This window comes from Agelaius phoeniceus, chromosome 1, assembly GCF_051311805.1.
Source record: "Agelaius phoeniceus isolate bAgePho1 chromosome 1, bAgePho1.hap1, whole genome shotgun sequence".
NCBI lineage: Eukaryota > Metazoa > Chordata > Aves > Passeriformes > Icteridae > Agelaius > Agelaius phoeniceus.
Window position 1 is genome coordinate 116,919,709 of NC_135265.1, and position 25,898 is coordinate 116,945,606.

The window sequence follows — 25,898 nt, forward strand, 5'->3', positions numbered from 1 at the left end:
TGGGATGCAGATATTGAATAGGGTTATAAAATACAAATAAACTCTTACTTCAGCCATGTTTAGATGCATAACTATATCAAATGCTTGTGCTATATGGAAAGACCATGAAATTGTTGGTCATTGCCCTACCCAATTTAATAATTTCTATCATATGCAAGAGGGACGATAATCTTCTCACTTTGTTTTAATGGATCTTTTGGAAGCACAGAATTATCAGTCTTTTATGGGTTATCTGCTGCCTGATCATTTGTTACTTCACATGAAACTGGGGTCTGGATCCAGAGCATGCTCTGAATGGGCTTAACTCCACTACAGAGCCTGACATAAACTAGAGAAGGCAAGAATTTAAAGTATTAAAGTATAAATTAAAAAATAAATATCCTTACCCAAAACAGTTTATCAAAACCCTTTAAGCAGCATTCTTTCCAGATTAAACCCCAGATGAATCTGTTATTTTGTAGCTTTGAAGAAATGAGAAGATAGAAAATCTGAGGCTTTTATATTATGTATTTCAACAGTAAATAGGGTCCTGTATTAAAGCAGGATCACTTCATTTCAAAATCAACCATAAAGCTGGTGCCCTGACTCATTACTTTCAAGGCAATAATTTGTCTTAGTATAATAGAATTGTTAAGTTAGAAAAGGCCTTTAAGATCATCATGTCCAACTACTAACCCAGCATTGCCAGGCCTACCACTAAACCATATCCCTTAAATTGCATCTAACATCTTAAATACCTTCAGAAATGGTGACTCAGCCACTTCCCTGGACTTCAACTCTCTTTGAATCTCTTTGCAAGGTTTTTCGTTATAGCAAAACATCCATTAACTAAGTATAATGAGGATTAGGAGTAACTGTTGAACATTGAGGGGATTTATTTTATATATAAAATAGATAGAGGCTGGGGGAACATAACATGAGAAGTTTTAATAACTGAAGCAGGATTAATGCAGGTTCATATGTGTATTTCTCATGTGTCATCCTCAAACTCTTGCTCTGGGAGTCAATGAAGGTGGAAAAGAAGCAGCAACTACTTTGATGAATGAAATATGAAAAAATAGTAATTTTTTCACAGACAGAATTTAATTTGTTGCGTTTTGTACTTTTGTTGGAGTTGCTCAAAATTCAGTCTTGTTGGGGAAGAACAGCATTGTAAAAAAAAAAAAAGAAGAGTAGTAGTTCTGGAAGGAGGCCTTTAATTCTAAAATGAAGCTGTATTTTTTTTTTAACAGTGTGAAAAGATCCACCAATGGCTGGTCTTCCAGAAGACATCAAGACATCATGGAAAGAAATCTACCTGTAAAACTCAGTAGCTGGGGAAATATACCACATAACCAAGGTATGCTGTGCTTTTCTTCACTGCAGTATGAGGAAATAAAAGCTACAAGAAGTAATTGTGATGTAAATGGCATTGTGATTCACTGTCTGGAGGGTGGTGAATGACTTTCTTGTTTTCCATTGCTTTGCTTGCACACATGCTTTTGCTTTACCTATTAAACTGTCTTTGCCTCAGCCCAGAAATTCTCTCACTTTTACCCTTCTGATTCTCTCCCCCATCCCACCACGTGAAAGTGACTGAGCAGCTCAGGGGGCTTGGTTGCCAGCTGGAGGTAAATCATGACATAACCAAACTATTACGCACAGGATGAAATAGAAATTACAGTGTCAGAATTTAAAATTGTGACAACATATCATAACATTAGCTAAAATTAAGTGCATTTTCTACTTTAGCTAAATTATTTCAAAATTTTGATTTTTCTGCTAAGTTTTTGCTTACCTGACTGAAGATTCATCATTGTTCTTCCTCTGCTACTGAAATGCAGCCCTGATGACTCTATCACTAAGTGGCTGAGTTGGTCTGAAGTTATCTCCTAGGATTCCATCAGAGCCCTCTAAAAGTTCAGCACCTTTAACATGAGTCCTCAGTCTTCGAAATTCCTCTATCTGGAAGACAGAAAAACAGAAATCAGGAAGCTGAGATACATTCTTCACCATGGGACTAATGATCAAAACCCGCCCTGTCCAGCCAATTCTGCAGCTTTGAAGATTGGAGTGTTCAGGTGCCATATAGTAAGGTCCATATACATTAATAACATTTTAAAATAGTTATCAGCACTGTCAAAATATTTGCGATATAGAGAAAATCAACTCTTAAGCATGTGGTTTGGCAAACTTCTCCTTTGCCTTTTCACAACTTCTTTTAAGATCTATAACCATCTTGGCCATTGCAGATTACATCCTATGAATCAGCCTTACTGTCATGTGTTTAGAGTAGCAATTCTGGTCTTCTTCAAACAAGTGCATTTCAGGAATAACTTGCTTGACTATAAAGTGTTTTGAAATTCTCTTAGTGATTTATTCACTTCCTGAAACTGTTATCTTCTAAACCAGAAGAATACTGAACAGATTCTTAGCTTTAGAGGATGTCTGTTGACATTTTATATGAAAAAATAGAGTCTTTGTCATCAAAACAAAATACTGCTTCAAAAGATCTGTAGGTGTAGATACTCAGAAAGTCAAATACAGTAAAAAATAAATATGAAATATTTCAATTGAGCCAAAACAAATATGTTTCTTGCTTATAGACTCTTTTTACATTTTTCTAAATCTCATCTGGTGTACAGAAGAATATGAGCAGCTTCCATCTCCATCCCTGGTACTAGCATCAAGTGCTGCATGATAAAACACTTTACCTTACCATTCACCTATGCTGGTTTTAGGAGCCTGATATTTTAAATAGTTACAACTACTAGAAAAATATTTTTTCTTTGACATATTCACAAGCTGTCTTAGCTGGATGCAGCAAATGTACTTGATGGCTGACTCCCCTTTGTACTACAAAGCCCCAGCCTTTGTACTTGTACTGACCCTGTGACACTTCACTACGCAGTTGATCTCTAACTTGAAACTGAAGATACACAGAAAGTAAAATGGAGCCTGGAGTATACAATCATTTTAACATCTAAGACATTATAGAGTTAATTTCTCCATGAAAAACACCCTAGGAAATATTGCAGGGAGAATGTAAGCATGATTCCAGAATTAAATTAAATGAGGTACTAAACAGCAGGTAATGGCGTTTTTATTCTTATCCTGCCTACAGAGAATACTTTCTTACTGCAACCTGGAACACAAGTGCCCTCATTGTTCTTTTCCACTCTACAGCAGTACTGATACAGATTTATTTACTTGATTTAGAGGCTAGCTCTTCTCTGCTTAATTTTCCTCAAAAAAACAGTGTGCTTGGAAATCAACACTCAGCTTGTGGCAGCTGAGATATAAGGCAACAGCTTAGACTGCAAAAATGAAAAAAGCTCCTTGAAGGTGCTTTTAGAGGCAGAATCCTGTTATGGAAGATTTTTGTTGTTATTGTTTACTTAAAGGAAACTGAAAACAAACCCACTACCAGCTTGGAATTGAAAAAGTCTTCAGAACTCAAGGGCTGGTAAATGACTGAAGGAGCTTTGTAAAAGCATACTTTTTCACCATCTGAATCAACTCTGGAAAGTCTGAGATAATTGCAGTTTAGGAAGGAGCACTTTACAAAAATGTGGCTTTTGTTTGATCTTGTGAGAATGAGATACTTCAAACAAAGACAGATGAAGGAGAGGGAAGAGCAGGCTCTCTGCAAAGCGAGCATTTGTGAGCTGTCTCCTACTGAAACTACAAATGCTCCATCCCAGTTCCCACAGTGAAATCTTTCTCCAGGAGGTAACTCCACACAAAGCAGCTTCCAGTTTCTTCAGTCAGGAGAGTAGAACTGACCTGATCTCTGTGCCTGCTCTTTAGTCTTTACGGAAGTCAAGAATTGTAGCTCTGCTCCAAGGGGGAATTTCTTCTGCAATCAACACCCTCCTTGTTTAGTTGTTCCTTCCATGGTTCACACTGCCGTGTGAACCTTCAAATGAGGTGGACAAAAGGACTACACACATGGTGGTTTGCTCTACTCATGAGAAGAACTTGTCAGAAAAGGACATTAGCTGTGCCAACACTACTTTCCCTGTTAAATTTCCATGTGGCAAGGTAACATGTTGTCTCAGGTTGAAAGGTAGCTGGATGTGTATTCTATTCCCATCTGTTAGAGGTGTGGCAGTTATCTTCTGTTAATTGGGCAGGTTTTTTTTCTCTCTTCCACAACCAATCCTCCCTCCAGGAAATAGCTTCTGTTACTGGGCCATTGAGTATCACTGCATGGCTGATAAAATTACATCATCCCATTGTGAGAAGCTCTGCCCAGGGGGAGGAGCCAAGCATCCCTACCTGGATATAATCTGAGATTTGGAACATCACAGTCAGCCTTTCCCCACTGGATTTGCAGAGGAAGACCAGGTTCATCTATACCACCACAGGACCTTCAGAGGAAAACTCCACCCTTCTACAGGATCCCTGCCTCAACAGAACCACACCTGACACTCCAGGAGGACTGCAGCCACTGTTCAGTCAGACTGCTACCAACACCCTGACCAATAGGGTGTCAGGTTGTATTCTGACTCTGTCAATATTATATTTTTCTTTTTTTGTACTATTGCATTAGTAATTTTAAAATTTTCCTAGTAAAGAACTGTTATTCCTATTTCCATATCTTTGTCTGAGAGCCCCTTAATTTCAAAACTGTGATTTGGAGGGAGGGAGTTTACATTTTCCATTTCAGGGGAGGCTCATGCCTTCCTTAGCACACACCTGTCTTTTCAAAGCCAATCATGTGTGTGCCCTGCTCATCCTGTTCCACTGCTCACCACGTCCTCCCAGCCCCTCATAAGTCAGGGCTGTGGAGTACACTCTGCAGGACTGCCAATGAAACAGGTGTTTTACAGGAACACAGCTAAGCACCCTTGGATAGTCATATACTTTTACCAGGAATAGCTACTTTAAAAAGTTCTTCTCCTGCCCAGAAGACATTAAGAATGACCTAAGCCTGTTCACACTGAAATTTGGGATTAAGTTCTAGCCAATGTAGAAGGGAAATCCACATTGCCACTGGGATTGTCATTTCTACTGAGTAAAACTGTTCATGTTGTGTAGAATTTTTTTTACCACTCATTGTATTCAAATCCTGAGCATTCTTCTGTTTCACTTACACATTTGCTGAAGAATAGAGCACACAATACTAAGGATTTGCATGTTTTCTATAAACATTTCTTTAATATGAGGTATAGAAGAATTATCCTTCTGTATGAAAATTTTACATGTCTCCATGACACCTTCCAAGAACATGGACCTACTTCCCAGCACCTAAAATACCATGAAGCTCTGAGTGCTTTATTTTAGTTTACGTAAATTTTACACAATTCCCACTACAGCTCCATATGCTAGTTACTCTTTCTGTCCTTTGGTAGTTTTTCATTCTCACTGAGGTAGACAAAAGGACTAGAGACCATACCATTCAATAAAAGACTAGTTAACTCTGACAATGAATACAGCAAACAAGAGCTCCTTCTGCATTATTGTTTAAAATCCCTACTCTGAGTGGCTTAGACAATGCACTTGTTCTGAGCTTCAGTGACCCATAAAGCACATTATTCACAAATGTCCCATTTTTTTTAATATAGTGGAAAGAAGCATGACTAAGTCTTTTTCAATTATTTCCTGTTTTTACTGGCCTAATAGGAGTTTTCTCCCACTGAATTTCAGCAGTGTACATGCATGTGTGAGGTATCTCACAAAAATAATCAACACAGTTCTTTCTGGGCTGTGCATTTCAACATAAGTCAAGCGAGGATGAAAAAAAAATCACAATAGGAGGACAGGAATATGCACAGAATGACCCATGAAGGACTTTTTGATGGAAGTGAAGTCTCATGACAAAGAAAATTACTTCCAATGAGGAAACAGCATTCCTCATGATTCCAGGAAAGCATATCCTGATGCTGCATTCCTGAATTGCTCTTTTGCTGTTTGTATAATCAGCATACTCAGATCTCCTTTCACTTAACTTGGACTTAGATTAGTAGCATATCAACTCATCAGCTGAACTTTACTATCTGAAAATGTCTTCAGGTAAAAAAAGGTTTCTCTACTTTGCAATGGTCAGCCTATTGTGCCTATGTCAAAATAGTTACTTCATTGTTTCAAAATAACAAAATGTGAAAATATTTTATGAGTGTGACCTTGAAACAGAGTGGCAATTTTATTCATTTTTTGCCCTTATGACCTGCAGTTTGTTAAGCTGATCAATATTGCTGTGTTAATTGCAGAAAATTAGCATATTGTCTCCAATATATGAACTAGTTTGATCAGAGGAAAGAAATAAAACTTATTCCATATTATATTATGTAATTCTTTATTTACTTGTTATTGACACTCAAAACTTGATTATTTCATGGCCTGAAAAATGAAAATAGCCTTGAATTTGTCTCTCACTGGCTATAACCACAGATGCTACTAGTATTTACATAAAGCAGTTGACATTTCATTAGTATCCAAAAGAAGAAATTTCCACAAGGTAATGACAAATGTAAAAATAATGTACTTAAACCTATTAGAAATGCATTTGCACTGAAACCTATGATTTAATACTACAAGCTGGCTTAATAAAATTAAATACCTCTACCAGCCTTCCATGGAAGATTCAAAATGGTTTATCCTATACTACATCCTCTTATTTTCCACAGACAAAAGCCCTTGCATTTCTAATCTCTCCTGGGCAACTTGCTGTAGATGAACCTGCTTTAGCAGGGCTTTTGGAATAGATGCTCTCCAGAGGTCCCTTCCAACCCCAATCATTCTGTGGTTCTGTGATTAAATGAAATCTCTCATAGGCACTCATGCCCACATGCACAAAAGAGGCCAGATAGTTCACTGCAGACAAAATGCTAATTACAATTTAAAATCTTGGAATTTTAGCTATAGCAAAATATTCTAGAACCAACAAAATCTTAATTTGGGCATCATGGAGACCTCACAATACCTTTCAGTTTACAAATCCCAGAATCATCTCCTCTCAATTACCCCATATTTATTTTTCACTGACGTATTTATTTTAATGACATATTTATTTTTCATTGACATCTGAAAGCAATATCTGATGAAATATATTTTTTTTATCCCACCTTGGCAAAAGCCTTTCAAGTTCTTAATAATTATCTTTCCTGCACAACCTTAACTTTAATGCTGCAACCATAAATATCACAGAGGAATGTTTTTCTAATTGATGCTTATCTGTGACAAGAATAGTGGATCATCCTAGCATGAGTTTGCTCCAATCCATCACTGTACTCCAGTGCCACCTCTCACCCATGTACAGTGCCAGTGGGAGGGAAAAGCCCCTCCATGACTTGCATGCCCTTCATCACTGCACCGTTTTTGGCTCGGGTTTGCAGCTATCACAGTAATGCAGGAACACAAACCAGCCACCCCTCACCTAACAAAGGCCATGGCTGTGACTCTTGGTCTCTGCCCCAGGCACTACAGGTCACTCTTTTCCCCAGGCACAATATTCTTTTCAGGAGTCTTATCCCCTTCACACAACATTCCAACATCCTGCTTTCTTGTAGTAAATTAGTACACAGCAATACTAACTAAAGTTGTATTTCTCCTCTTAATTCCTCTTTTGTTCACCCTCTTGATGTCTCCCACTACATGTGGATGGTTTAAACTCAGCTCTCTGTGCACTCACTGGATTAAAAAGGAATAGAGACCACAAAATCTGCAACTAGAAATATCATACTATGTCTCAGTGTAATAGCTGTAATATCTTACTATGTCTCAGCTGTAATAGCTGAACTTTGTGCATCTGATTAAGTCCCCTTATTTATCAATATCCCATCAGGGCAATTAGCTGACAAGTTACAAGATGCACTCTGTCTTTAAAAGTTATTCTGAATCTAATAATGCCAACAGAATGCTGTTTACTCAGTAGTAAGTAATGCATTTACTCAGTAGTAAGCAAGTCTTAGCTTTTCATAAACAAATAACAGATTCATGATGGGATGCATTTAAGTTGCAGCTAGCAGACAAATAACTTATTGGGAGCTATTGCTTTTATCCTATGATTAGACCCAGAATTCAGTTTCCATAAAACAAGAAATGCTGCCAATTTTAAATTCTTAAAGATGTTAAAAATTGTGCTGGCATCACTAGCAAAATTTTAAATTATTAAAGCTGAAATAATTGAAATCTGAATTTATCACCTTTTATACTTTTTTCACATGCTTCAGAGCAGGCAATGAAAATGAATGCATTCAGCTTCAGGGGTTCTAGATATGTTCACTTAAATTAAATGCACACTCTTCCAGTCGGGATTCACAGACTGTGGGAGAATATTCATCAGGAGCTTTCATTGTTTTTACTGGGATTATTTGTAGACAGATTTGAAAAATTGTACATAGAAAGGCTCAGAACTGGTAGATTTAATTTAAGGAAAAAACCCCAAACATTTTAAAATACATACGTGTGAAATCAAATTTAAATAGGTAGCTTCCATTTGACATTTATTATAAAACTGAATTTAAAAAGAGCCAGATAAATTAAATACAGTTCAATGCAATCTAGCCAATCTGTACTACATTAGCGTTTTTCATTCTTCAGGATGTAGTGCCTCCCTGTGCTTTTTTTTTTCCCTTTAACATTAAAAAGCAGTGATATTTGAAAGCATACAATTACAAAGAATTGAATTTCTTTTGCCCATTGAGTCCCTTTTTTCTTTTTTGTTGACTAAAATATAAGAATTATTTTAAATGCAGATGATATATGATAACAAGGTTTTTCATCTCTGACCTTTGCGTTGCTTCCAGTGACTCAAAAGGTTTAACCTTTACTTGAAAAGCCATGTACTGATCTAATGGGATCTTTAAGGAGAACAGACATAACATTTTGATATATACATTTGCACGCTATAACCTTTAGCTCATAACCATATTCCAAGGTCAATTTAAGCACAGCTGTTACCTGCACTTGGGACACAGTCAAAGGATAGCGAAATAATATCCAGGTGACACCTTCACTGCAGGGTGGAATGGTTAGAGAGCCCTCATACACCCAGTAGTCACGCAGAAGAGGATCTGAAACCATAAGAAATGTGGAATTTTAATGACTATTAGGAAGTTAATGGTGTTTTTCAGTGACAGCTTATGACAGCTGTGGGCTCGCTCGCATGACAGAGTTAGTAAGCAGAAGCTAAAGTGTGAATTTATAACCTGCCAAGCACTGCCCACTACTTCCTCATATGAATGTATATGAGCTGTTGGTCATTATATTACAGTAAGTAACCCTGCAGATGTGCATTTTAGATGTGAAATGCCACTTGGTAGATGTGAAAAATAACAAGTGCACAGAGCTCTTTAAATTAACACAGCAAATAAGCAATATTATGGGAATAAAGGAATTCCTGTTAATGTCAAAAGCTAAAAAGACACGTATTTTGAATGCAGAGGGTCTGTGGTGATTGAATTTTAACTGACTTCTACATTTAGGATATGTCTCAAGAACTAATTTTATTTCATTTTTTAGAAAAAAAAAATCAATGAAAATTCAGCTGAAGAAAAACTTTTCACTTTGCAATTCTGGTGACATAGTTTTTGAGATGAAATGGTGCTTCCTACCTTTGCAAAAGTGAGTTGAATTTCAGAGGGGGGAAAAACATCAAGGTTTACCTTATAATGACATAATTCTTTAAGTTTATATATTTATTATTAGGTTTATAAATAACTGTTAGGATAAACAGTTGTCACTGAAGAAAATGTACAATATTTTGTGCATGCAGAGTTTTACTCTACATAAAACACATTTGATTTTCATGATTTTAATTTTAATTTCTCATAGATTTCAATCACACTACACTTCATAAATGAGACAACACAGGGCTTCGTTTTGCTGCGGTAGGCCATACAGCCTAAAAAGTACTAAAAAAAGAAGAGAAAACTGCCTAAAAAAGGAGAGGAAACTGCCTGACTGTAAAAGAGGGTTTCTCAAAAACTAAACCTAGAGAGAAACTGGAGAAAAGGGTGGTTAATCATGGCATGGAGAGCCAGGGGGAAGGTTGTGACTAGCTTGACAAGGACAGAATGGGATACTGGAAACAAATAAACCTGCTTGGTGGAACTAACCTGTTACTGTCATTTCACTACTAGCTCGGAGGAATATCAGTAGAATTAAATTTTCCTAATGAAGCCTGTGATTGTCAGCAAATTGATTTTGTTTTGTTGGTGCAATTTTCTTTCTCAGCTTGGAAATTATGTAGCAAATCCATTGACAGCAAGTTGCATTATTAAACACTCAAAAGTTAAGAACTGCAAGAATTAATTCAGCCCATCCTGTGCATGCATCACAATACAGTGCTGTCACATGATCATGTGTGTCTTTTCTGGAAAACCTTTCATTGTTTACTTGCAAAGACAGATGATTTTGTTTTGAAAAGTACATAATATTGTTTAGAATTCTCAGTACAATACGAGGCATTTGGAATTCTTTATCCTATGCTATTGAAATCCTGCTTGTTAGAATATTTTCTCATTTTTCATATTTCTAATACACTCATTTCTCCAGTGCCTGAGAGCTTAAATGAATTAAATTTTCCTCCCATACCCCTGAGTGGTCAGGAAGGATAGATTATCCCCTCACTTTACAGCTGGGGAACTGAGGTAGAGAAGATGAGGTCAAATGCATCTATTCATTTGAGGTGTTCAATATGACATGCTTAGAACCTGATTTCTCAGAGTATTTAACTTTCTATAGCACATAATACAGTCAGAGCACTGCTCCCATTGACTTCTCTTGGAGGTGTAAGCACTCAGCACTTCTGCAAATCAGACCCCATGATCTCAAGTCGGGCACCTGGAAAATGAGGAACACATAGTTAGAGATGACTTGTGAGCATTTTTGTTTATGTGGCTTGATCAGAATCAAACAGGAACTGTGAGGCAGGGGTCCTGTAAAAAATAGCTTATGGTCATGCAATCAGGTGATGTTTCATAATGGATATGCATGAGAGGCACAGGCTGCCTTAATTCCTGCAATTCCTAATAGCTGAGACTTGACTTTGCAACTTGGACAATATTCTTTTAATATACTTATTATCGTTTAATGTAGACCTGGGCTACTTTGAAAAATTAAAGATCTTGCCACTATGGCAGAGTTTAGCTCAAATGGATTCCTTGCAGAAACATTTCTCTTTAGAAATGTTTTTTTAAAGTCACATTTCTTACTGTTACTCTCTAATTTTAGCTATGTAAGTTTGAATTTGCCTCCCTTTGTTACTTCTCCTTTTTTGCTGTACAACTGTCATTGCATAATGGCATTGTCTTTTGATTCTGCCAAAAAAATTACGTTGTTAAGTGGGTAGCCTTACACTTCCTATTTTATGCCCAAGCAGAGAAATGAATACACACAGCTGTCTCTCTGGATGGGTGGATAAATCTCATCAAAGCTAGCCAGGGTGTTGTCAGCAGTGCACAGACTACAGAATTGCATCCCACTCACATGGCAAAGGTGCAGATTTACAGTAAATTCCAATGGGAATTCACCACCATCCCTGTTAGGATGTGCATCACCAAAATGCACTACCACCTTATGGGACACACTCAGGCTTGCAGTTTAGGCTTTAGATTAAGATTGTCTCAGCCCCTGCTATCAGCTACTAATCCACACACACAAAAGTAAGCAAAGGCACCTACCTGGCAATAAAGAGTTGGGATTAAAACAGGGTATTGTTTTGGACTTTCCCTGAAAAAATGAATACAAGTCAATCTCATCTCTAGCTTCTAATTAAAATGCTGATGAATACCGAGGTAAAACACATTCTGTGTTCTTTTACCAGTAAGCCTTGAATTCCTGTGGAAAGCAACCTCACTAAGAGCACCCATTTAGTTATCATTGCATTTGTCCTTTCAGCTACACAAACATGTTTTTTTATCCTATTTTTTATTTCATTTTTAAGCTTATTCCAGCAATTTGTTAACTTTCTGCCTTTAGCACCTGGACTTCTTTCAGGTCCCAGCCTTGAAATTCTCTACACAAAATTCAGGGGTTTCATATAAAAAACCAAGGGCTAAAGTGAGCTTTACTTAACTGATGTGGATAACCTTAACAAAATAATGCTGGTCCCATATTCTTAATACACAAAAATGTTATGTATGCCAAAGTGTGTTTGATGCTGATCCTTTGGGAGGCACCATTATAACACAGTAACACAATGGTGAGGCCTTTCATGACCTTTCTCTGCTTGGCTGTTGTCTCAGTAATGAAATTAGAGTTCCATACACTATTGTTTTCTCTGATACTTTCATAAATAAGGAATTTATAATATTAAACATCATGCCTGAAGTTTACCATATATTATTTGACTAAAATATTGCAATTCCTTTCTAATTTTTCTACACTTCGGCATCTGCTGAAGTGAATGGTAATCTTTTCAGACCAATAAAAATATGTGTCATCAATACATCTCAAAATCCTTTTAAAATCAAAAGAATATATTATTATTTCTATGTTACAGATCATGAAGCAAAGAGTTGAAAGTAACTTGCCCAAGGTAATTTAAGATAGTGTCAACATTTTGGAGAGCACTCAAATCTCCTCAGTCCTGCTAGGATTACTACCTGGCCTTCAGGATCCCCAGACATAATCCACTTGACAAGTTGGCATTGTGTTTTTGCTGATTTCCCTACAAGCTAATATGGGTGCTCAGTTTATCAGTAGTTTTCCTCTGCAAATTAAAACCAGGCAAGTTTGGAGACATGGCTGCTGGTGTTCACTAAGCATGTTGCAGTGCTTGCACTCACACTGACTCCATGAAAATCACTGAAAATGTAGGACTTGCAAGCAGTTACTGGTATAGATCAAACTTTCTGGCCACCAGAAAAAGAAAGTACAAAAAATACATATTAGCTGAATAATATTATATGAATAAAACACTGAGGTTTTCATGCTGGCCACCAAATGATGGCTTTTATATGTGGTTTTACCACAGACACATCTGAAATCTTTCTCTTGGCTCCCTACAGACCCTTTGCTTACTTTCTCTCTGGTCCTTAAAGGAAGGATTGCTTCAGACAATGCCTTACCTTGTACTGGATATCCTGAAGAATTTCAGTTACAGCCTTTAGGCCCACATGCTCTTTTCCTATCTGAAATACAGCAAGCAAAGGTGAATTTCAGTATCTTGGTATTTCAGAAACTGAGGCAATACTCAGGTCAACCAGCACAGTAAGTACTATAGCTGTTTTTAGTTTAGCAACACAACCTTGTTTTAATCAAATACACTGATACGTGACAAGTCCAAAAAATTAAATCATTATAAAACCACCAGCCAAAAGTAAACAGGGCTTAAATAACTTTAAAGCAGAGACAAACTCACAGAACAAGAGAAAGAGTCATAATTAAGTCTGGTGGGGTTTTTATTAACCCTGATGTGCAGAACCTGCTCTATGTGGAGTCAAGATCATGCACTATGGTGGCATATAGATGCCAAGGATACAGTTTGTCCTTTACCAGTTTTTGTCAGAAAAGTACACAGAAAGGAACAGAGTGAACAAGCATAACAGAAAATTTTTGAATTTGTTCCCATAGCATTGCAAATCTGGCCCAAGGTATCTCTGAAGCTCAGTAGAGTTTTTTCCTGCCTGCAGAGCACAGAACAGCAGATTCCCTCTCCCACAGCATCTCTGGGATCGTGCCAGTGAAAGCCAGGCTGCAGCACTGCCTCTACTGAATGCCTGTGAGGCTCTAAAGAAACACACTGAGATGAGGGATTCTAATTTTATATGGATGTTGCTCACTCTGCACACTAAACTCAGCTGCTTCTGACTCAAATCACCCATTCCAGGATCCTAGTTTTACCTTCAGAACAAAATCAGGAGAGGCAGAATGGCCTTCCCCTTGATTTCTTTGCCAACACGTACAAATACAAGGTGAGGAAATAAACCAGCATGAGTGAGAATGGGAGAGCTAGACCCTGAAAAATTTGTTTGCTTTTTGTTTCTCTTCTAATAGAATGACACAGTAGCCACTGGAAGGAAACAGCTGAATGTCAACAAAAGGTACTTTGTTACTTCTAAGAATTTAAGAGCATTTTCTTTTGTTTCAGAATGGAATTTCAATTTCAAACTTTTCAAAGTGCGTAATAGATATTTAAATCACTTCAAAGATGCTGCTTCTAAATTAATAATCCCCAAGGGCTGTCACCTAAATCAGTGAAAATATTTTCATTGACCTTAAAATAATGTATTTTGAGAACCATGGTACAAAATTATTTTTCCATGCCTTTACCGAGAAAAAAATGGTCACCAAATTTCCTCTCCCTGTTTGTTAATAAACAGCTTAAATATTATTTTTCCTTGGACAGTTGTAATTATGCCTTTCTTGGCTAATGAAGAAGCCTTTTTGGAATGCTTATGAACACTGATATGGGTGACAGACCAGAAATGGAAAATGTATCATTGAAGTTTCAAATTTATTTAAGAACTTATATATAACTTTCTAACTGACTCGAAGGTTACCTCTGCTGGAATGAGAAGGTGACTTACATAAGCAATTATCACACAGCCCTCTAGGACACAAAGCTGAAGACTTTCTAACTTCCATTTTTAGCAGTTCTATCTGAGTGTTGAGATGGTAACCAATGCACCTTCAAATTCAGAGGTAAAGCTCAAAGGCACTCATAAACTCGTTATGAAATATGACAAATTAATAATATCACAGTGCAAGAAAATCCATTTGATCTAAGGATGAACTTTAAACCTCTTCCTCCAAACCCATTTAAATAAAACAGTTTGCCATTTCTCATGAGGAAGATGAGAATCTGGTATTTGAGGACTAAAACTGAAAATCTTTATAGGGTGCAGACCTTGAAAAACCTTCAACAGCAATTAGATTATAGTGCTAACTTCCCAGATTTCATTACACCTTGTCCCCAGGAAGCTTTAAGCCTCCTCATTGCAGGCTTTTCTGAGGGTCTCTGGCAAGTCTTGTTAACACTCTCAGTCTCTGGAGAAGTGATACAACTCCACCACACATTTGTCCTGTGTGCAGAAACACACTTGTCCCTGTGTTCAGGAAAGCACAATTTTACTACCAGTTTTCAGCACTGCCAATGGCTTTGTAGGCCTTTTCTTCAATCTTTCCTCCTCTCCTCTGTCTATTTCCTCAACCCCTGAACAGCAGACCCAGCCAGGAATTAAGAGAAATACATCACAGAGATAGTGAAGCACTTGTCCCTCCTGACAGCCCTCATTCTGCTCTCAGGGAATGAAGATTGGATGTCTGCTTATAGTCAGAGTCCCAAAAAGGTACCTAACAATCTATTATCCCTTCTTTAATGAACATACTTCCAATATCCTGTTCAAACAAGAACTGATTGCTTAGCACACATATAGGAGACATGACTGAAAAATATCTTGCAAATAGAATACCGGCAGTCATACATTGTTTTCTTTCATGAAATCACTAAAAATTAAATAACATGGAAAGGACCTCATTATCCTCAGACAAATGGCAGTGCATCATAACAAGTGTAACACAGGAAACTTACCTGCACAAACAAAGCAATAATAGCTATGCCGTGCTTCTTCCCTACTGCCTCATCAATGCTGCTGTACAGTGTGGAGTTCCAGTGCATGAGATGAAGCTGAAACAAAGCAGTGCAAACAGAGCAATAGAGAAATATGTTTTGTAATTAAAACCACCAGCAATTAACATCAATTAACAAAGCATGTTGTGTGTGCACATGCATGACTACACATATGTGCATGCTCATGGCTGTGCATGCAGGGATAAGTGGATTTACTTAAGATAGTACATATTGTAAATATCAGGAACACCAAGGGAAAAAAAAAGATAAAGTTGCAAATAAAGTGATGTACAGCCAGTTACCAAAAATCTACATCAAAGGTGTGAATGGCTATAGTAATGATGATTCAACAACTCTCTCAATCTGAATGCTGAAATAATGTCAGCTAATGAAATCCACCAACATTGCCCCTCAGCCAGCCAGCTCTCTCTCAGGGTAGGAGAATTATTATGGACATAGGCTGTCCAAACACACATTAGACTGACTGACTGTACTATCACAATGCCACTTGTCTCACACGCTACCTCCCAAGACAAATCATTCAAATGTCAGTAGTAAGAGTAGAAGTGATTTCAGAAAAGGTTAAACACAGAAAAAGTCAAGCAGAGAAAAGTGGCTTGAGGATCACCTTAGGGGTAAGGATGAAAGAAAGAGGTGGTAAAGAGCAAAGGAGCTAATGCAGGAATACATGGGAGGCAGTGGACGCTGGATAGTAAATGCAAAGTCTGTTGTGGTGAAGTGTCACAACATCTGGGAAGTAGTGTTTGAGAAAAGTGCTGGAAGACAGACTAGCAGGAAGTTGGAAAGGGAAGAAAGAAGGGAGGGGAGGGAGATGAGGGGGAAGAGAAAAGTGCTGGAAAACAGTGACAGTTGGGAAGGAGAGGGAGGGAAGGGAAGGGAAGGGAAGGGAAGGGAAGGGAAGGGAAGGGAAGGGAAGGGAAGGGAAGGGAAGGGAAGGGAAGGGAAGGGAAGGGAAGGGAAGGGAAGGGAAGGGAAGGGAAGGGAAGGGAAGGGAAGGGAAGGGAAGGGAAGGGAAGGGAAGGGAAGGGAAGGGAAGGGAAGGGAAGGGAAGGGAAGGGAAGGGAAGGGAAGGGAAGGGAAGGGAAGGAGCATTTTGAATGTGAGTTTTTCCAGAAATAAATGTAAATGTAATCTCTGTGCCTAGGTCTGATAACACTGTAGAGCTTCAATATCCTAAGCACAGCTGCTTTGAAGTTTATCTGCCAACTCTTAGACTTAATTTCCATTGTAAAATTATGCTCAATGTTTTGTTCAGTCATGTGTCTAAGAAGTTAAAATGTCATTTTTATAGCTAACATTGTTTCCACCTTCAGCAAAATGAGTTTTTAAAACAGTGTACCTTCCAATTCTTTTTTTTTATTTCTGTGCAGAAAAAGCCTCTGTGAAATGCTTATTGCCCTTTACACAACAGGAGCTCATTCAGGCATCTCAGCATTTCAGAATACCAGTTTTTCAAGCAATCCCTCTCCACTTATTCATTTCCAATATGAATTTTAGGTACTCCTCTTGATGACTGTTATTCCAAAAGTAAATACAAACTTTTAAATGAACATATTTTAAATTGAATTAAATTCCAGATTATCACACAAGTAATTTTATTCATTTTGATCAAAGGCATCTGCCGTGGCAAAAAAACTAAACACTTTTCTTAGCAAATGCAATAAATCATTTTTACATGAGAACACTAATATAAATAATCTATTTGTCCACAGCTACAAAACTTCTAGACATAAAAATGCTCCCTGTTAGAACTAAGCCCATGGATTAACTTGGTTGTGTGCATTTTATCACTACTAAAAAGCTTTGTTACACATTTGATTTGCCGTTGGATTTTAAAGCCAGAGGATCAAATAATGTGATTTCAGTCTCTGAGGTCTCTCCAGAAGAGCCTGGTGTTCACACCAGCTCCCCACTAGAGGGGGATCACGGAGTCCCACAGTCCACACCAAAATCCTGATGTTAAGAGGGAAATGTGAAAGAAAAATTGTTTGTGGTGACTACAGTGGGGATGGCAGTGTTACATTCCCTTGGAGGGGAAGTCTAATCTGTCTGCATTCTGACAACAGCACGTTTTCTCTAAACAGATCCAAAAGGAAAATGCTGAACCCCAGAAAGAGGAAAATGAACAAGCACTTCAAATTGTTCAAGCAATGACCCCAGTTTATCCAGAAACACACTGTCTTATCTTAAGCAGCAGGTTCATCAGGGCACAGATTTCCCTATGATAAGGCTGCATCACCTAGAAAAATGACACCAAAACTTCTGTGTAATGCTATAAAATGTTAAGAACTCTAGAATTAGTCTGTGCAGCAGTATGTATATATGTAAAGGTAATGGTGACACCTCCAGACTGGGTTCAGGTTTAGTAATCAACATCACTAAAGGTACTGAAAAATAGGCAATCAGTACTTTCTGGTCTAAAGGTTTCTGTAACTTTGAGGCTCTGCTCAAGGATGTTTAAATTCCATGGTAGGGTCCTTGGAACAAGATCCATCATTTTGTACTGGGCTGCTAACACCCAACGTAGAATGAACTTCTGATCTGTGTTTAAAGATGGCCATAATAGTGTTAAAGGTGGCCATAATTACAGTGGATTAGTGATATATTTTGCACACAGCAGGTTGCAAACTTGCTGTCATAAACACCAAAGAAAACAGGTAGAGAGCACTCCTAAACCCATGACAGTAGATGACTGGGGAGTGCAACAAAAAAAGTGGTCAGGCTCATATGTTCTTTCTACATAGCACCCCTTATTTGTAGTGCTAACAACAGCACACTGGACACACTGCAGTGTATTTGTTACCTTCCCATGTCCTGACTCAAGGTGATATTCAGAATTAGCTCTTCACAGAAAATGTTCTATCATTAGTGATTTACAAACTGAAATTAGAAAGGCAACCTAATGGAAAATAATAATTAATACCATTATATTTCCAAACATCAGGCCAACGTGTCATTTAACTCTATAAGACCATGCATGCACAGTCAAATAATTAAACACATTAGGTTATGCACTTAAATAAATGGAAGTCAAATTATTTCTTCTACAAAGCAAGAAAAATGTAGCTCAAAGCATGGCTGGGTGAGTACATGAAAAAGTAATTCAGAAAGTGAGGTAGCAAGGAAGTAGTAAATGCTTGTCGTAAAGCCTGTGGGTTTTTAAAATCATGTTTCATCCTGCATTCTAGAGCTGTACTGACTTTTGTGTGTTCTTTTTTATTTGTAATGTAACACCAGATATAAACATCAGACAACAGTTTTCCAAAAAAAAGATGGCAACACGTCTACAAACATTACAAAATCTGAACTCCTGAGAGTACAGACCACAAAAACCATGGCCTATAACTCTTGTTAATATTTATGGGAATCAGATGTGCACAAAGGAAAGACCACAGTGCTTTCACAAATCTTGAAACTGTCACAATGATATAATGCCCACGCACATGGACAACGTCATATCCATGCCTCTGTACCTCACAACTAGGAATAATCACAGAGGCTAACAATGTTCTGTATTTTAGTAACCTTCATTTTTAAATCTATTTGAGACAGCCGTTTGAAAAGTGCTCAGTCACAAGGGGTGCCAGCCCCTGATGTGAACATAACCATGCAGGGCTTTTTTTAAACAATCAGTTACAGTGCATTGGCAGCTTCCCATTGTGTGGTTTTCATTCAGAGTACAAAGCAGCCACACGTGTCAGTGTGGCAGGAAAGGCTCTGCTCACCTTGTCAGGTAATGTTTTGATGCTTTGCAGTTCTGATGGTTCTACACAGCCAAAATGAGTCAGCTATGCTATTACTGATTATCCGGGACTGGCTTGACATGCCAGACAGTATATTTTTACAAAATAATCAGAAAGTTATCAGAAAATCCTTAGCACTCAAAAAATCCACTTTTCTCTTGAAAGAACCATAATTTTGGGCCTTTTAATATTACAGCTGTAAATCAAAGAATTGTAGTAGAGGCTTCATTAGAATCAGATAAACTGAAAACTCATGAAGGCAAATAATAATAAAGTGGTGATAAAGTTGATTTGCTCTGAAGTGAACAGCTGGAGAGGCTCTCCTACACAGTGAAGATTAAGAAATCATTCCAGGTAGCAGAGAAAACCCCCTGGAAAGATTATTCTGTATGGAACAAATTCTGAGAAACTTCTCCATTTTCATCCAGACCCCACTCAACCAAAAGGCTACTGAACCCAATCCTTATTTAGCAAAAGTTGACAGACATTAGCAGGGGGCCTGTCTCAAAACAAGACTTTCTCTTAACTGAGTAAGGACCTGAGATTCTGGCTTTAAATTCAATAAACATTCATAAAATTAAAACCCTGCCCCTTAAACCTATTTCTTTCTCTACCACAGAAATACCTTCTATGTCAATATGAAAAGGCTTTCATGATAGATTTTTACACAAATTTGGAGTCCTGGGATGACAGACTCTGGCAAGTATCAGAGTCAATGTATATGACCTATCACGTTCATCAGATCTGGAAACCAGTGTCTCAATAAAAAACACAGTTAGAAAAATCTACATTTTTCCCCTGTCTGGGGTACTGGCTGCTCTGTGGAATTCTGCAGGGTCTAAAGCTCACTGAGAGCAAAAACAATCTTTTAAGCTCTGCTGATGACCTTACTTCATTCCTAGCTCACAGATAAAATATATAACAATAGGATAATTTATGTTGGAAGTCACCTCTGAAGTTCAACTCTTCCACAGCAGCACCAACTTCAAAGTTAGCTACTAATTCAAAGTCAGATCAGGTTTTTCAGGTCCTTGTCCAACTAAGTTTTGCGTATCTCCAACGATAGAAGTCTCACAACCTCTCTAGATAACCTGTTCTGTGCTTGACCTCCCCATAATTTATTTCTCCTTCTACCTAATCAGAATGTCTCCTGTTGCAACCTGTGTCTCCCTTGCCTCTTGTTCTTTTGCACTCCCCAGGATTCTCTGAGCCTGTGACTGCCAAATCAGTGTCTCATGACTGACTCCTGAATGATGCCTCTTTCTCAAAGCTCCTCAGTCATCCACTTGTTTGAATGACCATGTTTCACCCAAGCTTACTTTCAACTAAGCTTGCCCGACTCTTAAAACATCAGGAAAGTTGCTACTAGCTCTGTCCCTTACTGTGACCTACTGCTGTGCATGTGTCACCCAAGTGTCAGACCAAAAATGACACACGCTAATTCCTTACAGGAAAATACACCCTGAAATAAATCACAGCTCATCATCTAGTATGAGGTATCTGATTAATGGTACAGGGAGAAGAAGAACTCTGCACCAGCATTTCTGCACTCTGGTACGACCCTAATGTTCCAAATTTGCTATGAACCTGACAGTCTGGAATATCCTGCTACCATAAAAAGCAGCTCATATGTTATATGAATACTCTGCTTTCTTTATGAATACTTACTGCTAAATGACTGAAACTCTAATTTGTTGTTCAATGTGCTGTGTTTCCACTGGTTAAGTCAGGCAGTTTGGAATAGAGCACCAAGCTCGTGCTCCATAGGAGTCAAAAGGAAATGTGCCAACAGCAAAAATCCTCCTGACCCCCCTGGCACCAGAACCAGGCTCTACAGGGGTCTGATAAAACCACTGGCAGCTCAGGCAGCAAGAGACAATAAGAAACACCTGCCCAGCCTGGGTGCAGGTCCTGCCTCAACTTAATTGGCAACCATAACCCATATTGCAAGAGCTTGTGACATGGGGGATTATTCTGTTTAACAGGCTCCTGTTTGTGCTCTATGCACAGTAGAGGACCATAAATTTTAAATAATTCCTCTTTAGATCAATAGGAACATCTGAATTGGGACACAATCATCAGTGTGCCAGCTTGAAACTGTGCAGCTGGCACTATCAACCATTGCATTTTTCCACTCTTGATTGAGAAGCTAATTATTACAAAAGCTTCTTTCTTCATTGCATGCTGCATCATGTGTAAATTAATCTTCTAGTAACCTTTGTTCTTTGCTCAGAACTAGGATATACAGCTATTCCTTGTTAGCTATGCCACCAGCTGTCACAAGCTCCAGAAAAGTCTGCTTAGTCTAAGAGTATTTCAGGATAGAAGGCACCTCTCAATAGATCTCTCAAGGATGAGAGATTTGTCATTGCTCTCATGTCTTCCCAATCCTTATTTCAATGTATACAGGCTGTACATAATAATAGGGGAATACTGCATCACAATGTCTTAATCAAAGGGGCACCTAAAAACATGTCAGTCTGGAAATTCTGAGCAGACTGGGTTTTGTGATATTTCTGTCACTGCTGAGAAAGACGGTAGCTGAAATACTCTTTTGATCCCATAAACATGGTCTCAGGGATAAATCTATATCTCTAAGGTAAATTAAAGCAGCTTTAGAATTCCTCTGCTAAAGATTATAGAGACATCAAAGGTTCTCTTGGACTCACCCAAGTTTGCCAGGGATCAGTACATTCCAGTTTCATTCACAACATGCCATAAAAGTGGAGTAGGGAACAGTAAAAATGGCAAACTCTGGCTACATAACTACAGCCAGCAGGAAGGCTTTTTCCAGGATTGAGAGGGATGAAATGAAGCTCAGGATTTCAGCTAGTAATAGTGGAAGGCAACAGAGTCTAGTTGTACAATAATGATGTGTAATTTCAACAGCACAAATATTGCGTAAGCAACATCTCAGGAGGACAAAATGTGGAAAAATTGTGTCTTGCTATTTTACATGTGCACAAGAATTTATGAGTTGATACTTGACTTGGCACTGAATTGTTTCAGGAAGCAATTGACTAAGCTGTTGGCAGTGACCATAACATACAGTAATTAAGTTCCAAACCCTCACAAGGGGACCAAACCAAGGATATGACCAGGGCACACAGCTTCCAGAAAAGTGATTAAAAAACCAGAAAGTTAGTTATTAACAGCCTGAAGGAGAGGTTTAGGAAAATAAAGTTAATGGAACTGATACAGAGACTGTTTGAAAATGTCTTAGGAGAAGTAGGAGTACGTGTACATCATGCCACAAAACAAAGAAACAATTACCCATAAAGTCTTCATGGTTAAACACTATAGTTCAGTCAACGTAAACATGCTTCCTTTGAAAATGCAAATGCAAATAGAAGCAAATTAGTAGATCATGAACTCTGGGCAAAATGAAGAGGAGGATGAGAATGTCAATAGGTTATAAATTAGTGCACTTGGTTTATGCTTCTATACTTGAATTTTTCAATGCTTCTGTAGTGGATAGGTGCCAAAATGCCACTAAATTGCAGTATCATTTAAATGCTCTTTAAAATTCCATACATGGATCATTGTAATGAAAAAATTAGGGAATGTAATGAAAAAATAAAGGGAACTCTTTGCCTATCTTTGAAAGCAACACTAAGTTTACCACTAAGAGACATAATTGAAAGCAGTTCCAATGAACACAGATGACAACACTGTTAGTATTAAAAATCTCCCGATTAATATAACATAGGAGAAAGCACACTTTCTGCTCAACTTCTGCTTGTTATAATTTACTGAAAGTGTTAAAGATCGAGCAGATCTAGTCTGCGCTTTGTCAGGCTCCAAGTGAGTTCAGAACAAGATGACATTCCCTGAACAAAGAAGTCTGTAATCTAAGATCAGAGAAATTAGGTGCACGTAAATCAAGATGGAGCAGAGCACAAGGTATCCTGGAGATCCTGTTCAAACAACTTCACAATCACAGAGTGAGATACTACATGTTTCAGGTCAAAAGCTAAATTCACAATTAAAACATGCTGAACGTATGCTTGACTGGGACACCACTCCAGAACCTTTGCTGACTGTTGCTCTCCTCTCCATGAACATCTTTGAAACAAGAACAGCTGGAAAAAACGTTATTTTTGTTGAATCATAGAAGCAAGGACTGCAAAGATACCTTTCAAAATCTATTCTCTTTCCAAACAAGCCAGCCTAGTGAAAGCAGAAGTAGTCTAAGCAACTGAGTGGCATACCTTCAGATGTGCCACAAAAAAGGTAACGAATCCTGGGACTATTGAATTATTTGCAGCATCTCAGGAAACACTACTGAAGTTTCTTTTGGCAAACTCACTAAAGAAGTATCTACATAACAGAATAATAAAAACATTGCAACATCTAATATTAAACAGGAATCTCTGTTCTCTTTGAAAAGTCTAATCACATGCAGCATCCTCATTTCATTTTACACAAAGAACTATTGGTTCATTTAAAAAATGAAATTAACAGCAGGAAGTACTGATGTACATGGAAAAACTCAAAACACAACAGCAACAAAGGGTAAGCTACAAAGAAAAGCAATGAGAACCATAAAAATCCAACCAGCACTCTTCTTTCTGTTCTGGGAAAAGAAGCCAGAAGGTCTAAAAAAGTGGGGGGAAAAAAAAGGAATCTTCATGGTTAATGCAACTGCGACATAGATGTTTTTACCTATGTCTTTGTTTGCCCACAGAAGCCACTGACACGTAACATTAGCTTGCCTGTTTCTTAGGAAAATCACTGGCAAAAACATCATAGGGTGTAGGGGAAGCCAAGGATACAAAATTTGTCATCTGTATGGTTTTTTTTTTCTTCACGAAATCACAAGCACAGCTTATGTCTACTGGCAGTCACAAGAGATTAAAAGAAAACAGGAATTAATCAAAATTAACTTTTTTTAACTGTAATGTAAGTATACAGGCTAAGAAAAGGACTGAAAAAGTCATGAAAGGACTGAAGATGTCCCTGTCCTGCCAACTTTCAATATCAACCTAATGGTAAGAAACTAAACAGCTACACAGTAATTACTGTCAGATTCATAGGTCAGACTCTTCACTGTGCCAAGTTTCTGCTCAGTGTGCAAAGCAAGGAGCACCACAGAGCAGCTTATTGTTCCCTACTATGTTTGGCCCCAGCAAACATGCAGGCTGAAGTGCCCTGGGTCTGCCTTTACCTATGCTAATAGAAACAAATATACTTTCAAGCCTTTTTTTTTCCTTCCTTTGAAATATGAAAGTCAGGAAGGAAAAAAGCAAAGGTTTTATTGCAAGATTCTCCAGCCTACCTTCACTCTGGGTTCTTACCTGTCTGAGAGGGTGCATGTGCATGTCTGCATGTGCTTTTATAGCTCCATACTTAGATAGGGTGAAGCTTGGAAAAAAGACTGGACCTTGATGGACAGTTGATTCTATTACAGACTAGCAATATCATCAAGACAGAAAACACAAAGAGCCATAGGTTAAGCATTTAATTCTGGAAGTGCTATTTATATGACTAAGCATTTAATAAAAGCATACTCAGTTCCAAAGTGTTGCCTGCAATCCATTGTCTTGGATTTAAAACCAGACTGTTCATATGTGGAAGGTTTTAAATCACCAATTTAATTTTCAATGGTAGATTCTCTCATGAAGGCATAATAGAAAACACTCCTTCCGTGTTAATTTACCATGTTTTGTTAATAACTGATTTGTATCCCACAGTTCTCTGTGTTTCAAAGGTAATTGCCTGTCTTAAGATATGAGAATCTGCAGCTGCATATTATCTTCTTAAGTCATAAGCTTGACTGTTATCCAGGGAGCAGTTGTTCTTCCATAATACACTCCTCTAAGAAACTCAGGCAGGGTTTTGCTTTCCTGTAATGCTGGCTAAGCTTCCTTTAAAATAATAAACTTTGTAATGCTTCTCCAACAGTTTTCTCTTGAATTTCAAGTTTGCAGATTGTGTAATAGCATGCTATACTTTTCTCTTCCATAGTTCCATGAACTCCACAAATTTTGCTATGCTTTAGCTGTTGCCCCATTCAGCTCATTATGTGGCTTAATGCTGGGACAGTAAAAAATCAGGAATGACTTTTTCTCATTAACAACAGTGTGGCCTATGGACTAGGGCATCAGATAGCCCTGTGATTAAATTACTGAAACAGGATTTACAACCCAAGTTGGTATTCCAACACTACAGTATCTGAAACCCTTACTAGAATCCAAGCATCTAGGAATCATGAGTCAGTTCTCCCCCACTGCTACAGAAGGCATCATGTGTGACCATGGCCAAACAATTTAATCCCTTTGAATTTGTTTCCTACCAGTTCCTTGGCAATAGCAATAGAACTCATGTCCCTTGCACTGATGTTTTAAGGATTATAATATTTGTGCTCATGATGTACTCAGGCACAACATCAAATACTTCTGGAATCCTACTAAGGTTTTCAGATCTTAGGTGATCTACACGTTTCATCGTTTACCTCTTGAGGGCCATGAGTGCACCATTAGCACAAATAACACAAAATGGGGCTAGCATCAAAAAGCTATTACTTCTGGTTTTTAGAGTACTTACTTATGCATTGAGGCCAGTCTTGGAACTGGTCCTGACTCAAGCATGAAGCATGGAAAACAATAAAATAAGGAATCTCCTTTCCCCTT

General features: G+C 38.0%; 1 protein-coding gene across 1 annotated transcript in view; it reads right to left on the bottom strand.

Moving 5' to 3' along the window:
• The window catches only part of CA8 (carbonic anhydrase 8), a 51,406-nt gene that overhangs the window by 13,041 nt on the left and 12,467 nt on the right, over positions 1-25,898 (bottom strand). The window contains exons 4-8 of the mRNA XM_054639669.2: positions 15,464-15,559; positions 12,999-13,061; positions 11,610-11,658; positions 8,887-8,999; positions 1,778-1,944 (exon numbers count right to left, since the gene is read on the bottom strand). Of these exons, the coding sequence (XP_054495644.1) occupies positions 1,810-1,944; positions 8,887-8,999; positions 11,610-11,658; positions 12,999-13,061; positions 15,464-15,559 (456 nt within the window). The 3' untranslated portion in view covers positions 1,778-1,809. The remainder of the gene's footprint in view (positions 1-1,777; positions 1,945-8,886; positions 9,000-11,609; positions 11,659-12,998; positions 13,062-15,463; positions 15,560-25,898) is intronic.